The following is a 4034-nucleotide window of genomic DNA, read 5'->3' as shown; positions in this document are numbered from 1 at the left end:
TAAACACCCACAAGCAGGCACCACCCAATACCTCACCAGGGCCCATAAACACAACACAGGACAGGCCAAAAACTATTGCGCAGAACACAACTCGCACAAAATTCGTATGAGAACTGAGTAATTAAGTGATTTAATGCCCTCCATCCCACCAAAAACAGCTGAAGTTTTCAGCAGACTTTTCCAAACAGCTTTGACACTAAAAAGGGCATTAAACATAATTCACAAGTACAGTACTGTTTTTAGCAGACGTGCTGAACACTGATGTAAGGAAAACCTGTAGCCATCATGCACATAGGAACTCATCTGCACACTTAGTCGTTTTAACACATGAACATATGCACACATTAACTACCACACACGAGCCACGACACACACACACACCACACACACACGACACTCAGCACAATCCACACACACACACACACACACATCACCACTAGCACACACCACACACACCCACACACACACACACCACACACACTACAACATCACCACACAAACACACACAACACACACACACACACACTCACCAACACAACACACACACACACACCCACACCACAACACTGCTATCACAACCCGCCCCCTACTCCTCAACATCACACACACACACACACAAACACACACCACACACACAACGAGCAATCACACACACACACACACACACACACCACACACACACACACACCACACACACACACACACACACACACGACCTGCTACACTCCCCCCCACCCCCCCACCACACCACTCTCAATGACACACACATACACAAACTGCTGCTTCCAGATCTTCATTAACTGCCACGTTTTACCACGAGACCCCCCATCCCCACCCTTTGCTGTTTCCAAACACACCGGTGGGTCTTTGGGGCTTTTGCCGTGCCAAATTAAGTGTTCTGTTATACTCACGAGACTATATCTGCATAATAGTGTTTCGTAATACCTAAAGTGATAATTCTGTGTGTATACCTACTATTCTGCAGTGCCCAGTAATTATGCGATCTCTAGGATGCGGATGAAGTATGCCACAGCAAATCATCTAGTCTACTGAGGACAGATTACTGGAAGTCGTGAGGCGAATTTTATTCTTTATACTAATATTTAGCCATATATTCGTATCTGTGTTTTCATTGCCAGAATGGAACCCTCCAAGCTCTGAGGCATCATTGGAATGGACACACTACTATGCCGATTATACCTGTACATGGAGATGACTAATATGTAAAAACCAAAGACTAATCTCACTATTATAGCGCAGTTTTAACATGCGCTCTTTACATGTTTATGATCATTTGATGAGACCTCACCAACACTTCATCTAACACTGTGGCCCATTTCTGCCTCCGCTCTTTCCCCTCACTCACATTCTCCTCACTCGCTCTATTGAACACTCTGATGATAGTCATCACTAGAGCTGGGTGCCTAGCTTCCCCTTAGTGTTTAAGTGATTCCTTTGAGCTTGCCTCTCATCGGCGAGTATCCCCCAGTAGGCCCTCACGACCCTTCTTTGACTCTGTGACCCCTTGACCTTTGTACCAAATACACATGACCCCTCGTCAGAATGCTGACTCCGCCACCGGGACCGAATGAGCTCACTGAATAGAGAGGAGGCTTGAGGAGCTCCTCTCTCAAGAAGAAAAGAGGAGAAGAAACAAAGGAGAGGCGCGGACTCTAGTCCTTTTCACAAGCAGGCAAAGCAGGCAGTGAGCGAGAGGTTGCACTGAGAGAGAGGCAGTCGCACCAAATGGAGTAAGGAAAGAGAGACGATGTGCAGGATCGTGATGTAGGGTCTAGTAGTTCAGTTTATACACGACCCCCCATCCCCCCTTCTCCAATACACGTGTAAATATTGTTCTATAAATTGTACCTTCCTGTATTACACTGATGCTATGACGTTTATTATTTTCTACTGAGACAGTTGACTTGACGTCGTATTCTTATCTTTTACTATTTCTTATTGTTGTTTCATTGTCCAGAAGGAACCTCCAAGTGAGCATTTCATTGGATGACACATACTATGCATATCCTGTACATATGACTAATTAAAACAAGAACTCATCTGAAATAGCAGTTAATACCTTTTAAATGATCATTGATGGAGACATAAATTCTCACTGGGCCATTTCTGCTTCCCTCTTTCCCCTCCCTCCATTCTCCGTCCTCCTCTATAACACTCTGTGGTTCTTATTGGCTGGGCCAGCTTCCCGTGGTGATGTCCTTGACTTCTCTGGCGATTCCCCAGTAGCCTACGACCCTGACTCTGTGACCCCTGACCTTGACCCAATCCTTGACCCCGTGGTGACCCGCACCAAGGCCGAGATTGAGCTCCTGAATAGAGAGGAGGAGGAGCGTCTTCTCAAGAAGGAAAAGAGGAGGAAGAAACAGAAGGAGGAGGCGGAGAGACAGCGGAGGCGGCAGGAGGAGAGGAGGCACGAGGAGGAGAGGCTGCAAATGGAGAAGGAAGAGAGGAGGCAGGAGGAGGCAAGGAGACTCAAGGAGGAGGTAGCCATGAAGGAGCGGGAGAGGAAGCTGGAGGAGGAGAGGAGAAGACATGAGGAGGAGCTGAAGGAGAAACTGAGGGAACTAGCAGAGCTGGAAGAGGAAGAAGAGGAGGAGGAAGAGGAGGAGATGGAGTGGCTGCTGAGAGGAGATGTTTTCCAAATGTTTCCAGATGAGCCGACCGAAGAGGACCTCCTTCCTCCTCCCCTAGCCACTCCCACTGACAGAGAAGAGGAGGATGGGAAAGGAGTGGTGGTACGTAGACCTGGGATCACCCTCCCGCTAGGTTGTGATATCTCTGATGTCACTGTGACGTGTGAGAACGCTAAACTGACCAACTTCCCTCCTCTCAACATCCCTGAGCTCAAGTCCCTAAGTCTGGAGGGTAAGTCTGTGTATGTTACCCTTCCCTGAACGTTGTTACAGGCATAGACCAATGCAGTAAGAGATTATAGGTCATCCACTTCTATTTAGTCTCTGTGGGCAGATAGGAATTACAATCACAACCACTCTAAACACAACTAAAACAATCCCTTTATTGAGTAGTGTGTTTAGTAATACCTAATATGGCCACAGGGACTAAAGTTAACAGGTGTACTGAGGGCTGAGGGGGGGGGGACCTGAGGATAGACTTCTCAGTCTCCCATGCTTATTGGCTTATGCTGCAGTAATGGAGGCTTTGCGTAATTAGGCAATAATAATTAGGCCTTTTGGACCGTGTTTTGACTTGCAGGACACGTAGTCAAGCAGAGTTACACAGTTATTCTAAACACAAGCAGGGGTATACCGTAGTTCCACAAGGCCCCATTTTTTTGGGGGGGGGATAACAGTTAACTTCCTGCAATTCTACACATTTCAACTGAGAGGCTGAGAGAAAATGTTGCAGTTTTGGGGGGTTTCCCGGGTGGTGCAGTGGTCTAAGGCACTAGCTGTGCCACCAGAGATTCTGGGTTCGAGCCCAGGCTCTGTCTCAGCCGGCCGCGGCCGCGACAATTGGCCCAGCGTCGTCCGAGCTAGGGAGGGTTTGGCCGGTAGGGATATCCTTGTCTCATCGCGCACTAGCGACTCCTGTGGCGGGCCGGGCACAGTACACGCTGACCAAGGTCGCCAGGTGTATGGTGTTTCCTCCAACACATTGGTGCGGCTGGCTTCCGGGTTGGATGTGCGTTGTGTCAAGAAGCAGTGGTTGGGTTGTGTTTCGGAGGACGCATGTCTCTCGACCTTCGCCTCTCCCGAGTCCGTACGGGAGTTGCAGCGATGAGACAAGACAGTAACTACTACCAATTGGATACCACAAAATTGGGGAGAAAAAGGGGGTCAAATAATACCAAATAATATATATATTTTTTAAATGTTGCAGTTTTAAAGCTGAGTTGTTATTTACCTACTGTCTCAGACCACTCGTAGAACCTCTAAGTGTGTTGTTGGATGAACCTCAAAGTGTGTTGTTGGATGAACCTCTAAGTGTGTTGTTGGATGAACCTCTAAGTGTGTTGTTGGATGAACCTCTAAGTGTGTCGTTGGATGAACCTC

At 47.8% G+C, this 4034-nt stretch overlaps 1 protein-coding gene across 1 annotated transcript in view; it reads left to right on the top strand.

The window, feature by feature from the left end:
• The window catches only part of LOC112071092 (extracellular matrix protein 2), a 37694-nt gene that overhangs the window by 15813 nt on the left and 17847 nt on the right, over window positions 1–4034 (top strand). Inside the window, exon 4 of the mRNA XM_024138565.2 lies at window positions 2203–2886. Coding sequence (XP_023994333.2) covers window positions 2203–2886 — 684 coding nt within the window. The remainder of the gene's footprint in view (window positions 1–2202; window positions 2887–4034) is intronic.

The sequence above is a fragment of the Salvelinus sp. IW2-2015 genome, unplaced genomic scaffold (assembly GCF_002910315.2).
Source record: "Salvelinus sp. IW2-2015 unplaced genomic scaffold, ASM291031v2 Un_scaffold1517, whole genome shotgun sequence".
Taxonomy (NCBI): Eukaryota; Metazoa; Chordata; class Actinopteri; order Salmoniformes; family Salmonidae; genus Salvelinus; species Salvelinus sp. IW2-2015.
Note: the sequence above shows the minus strand (reverse complement) of the source record. Positions and strands in the feature narration are given on the sequence as shown.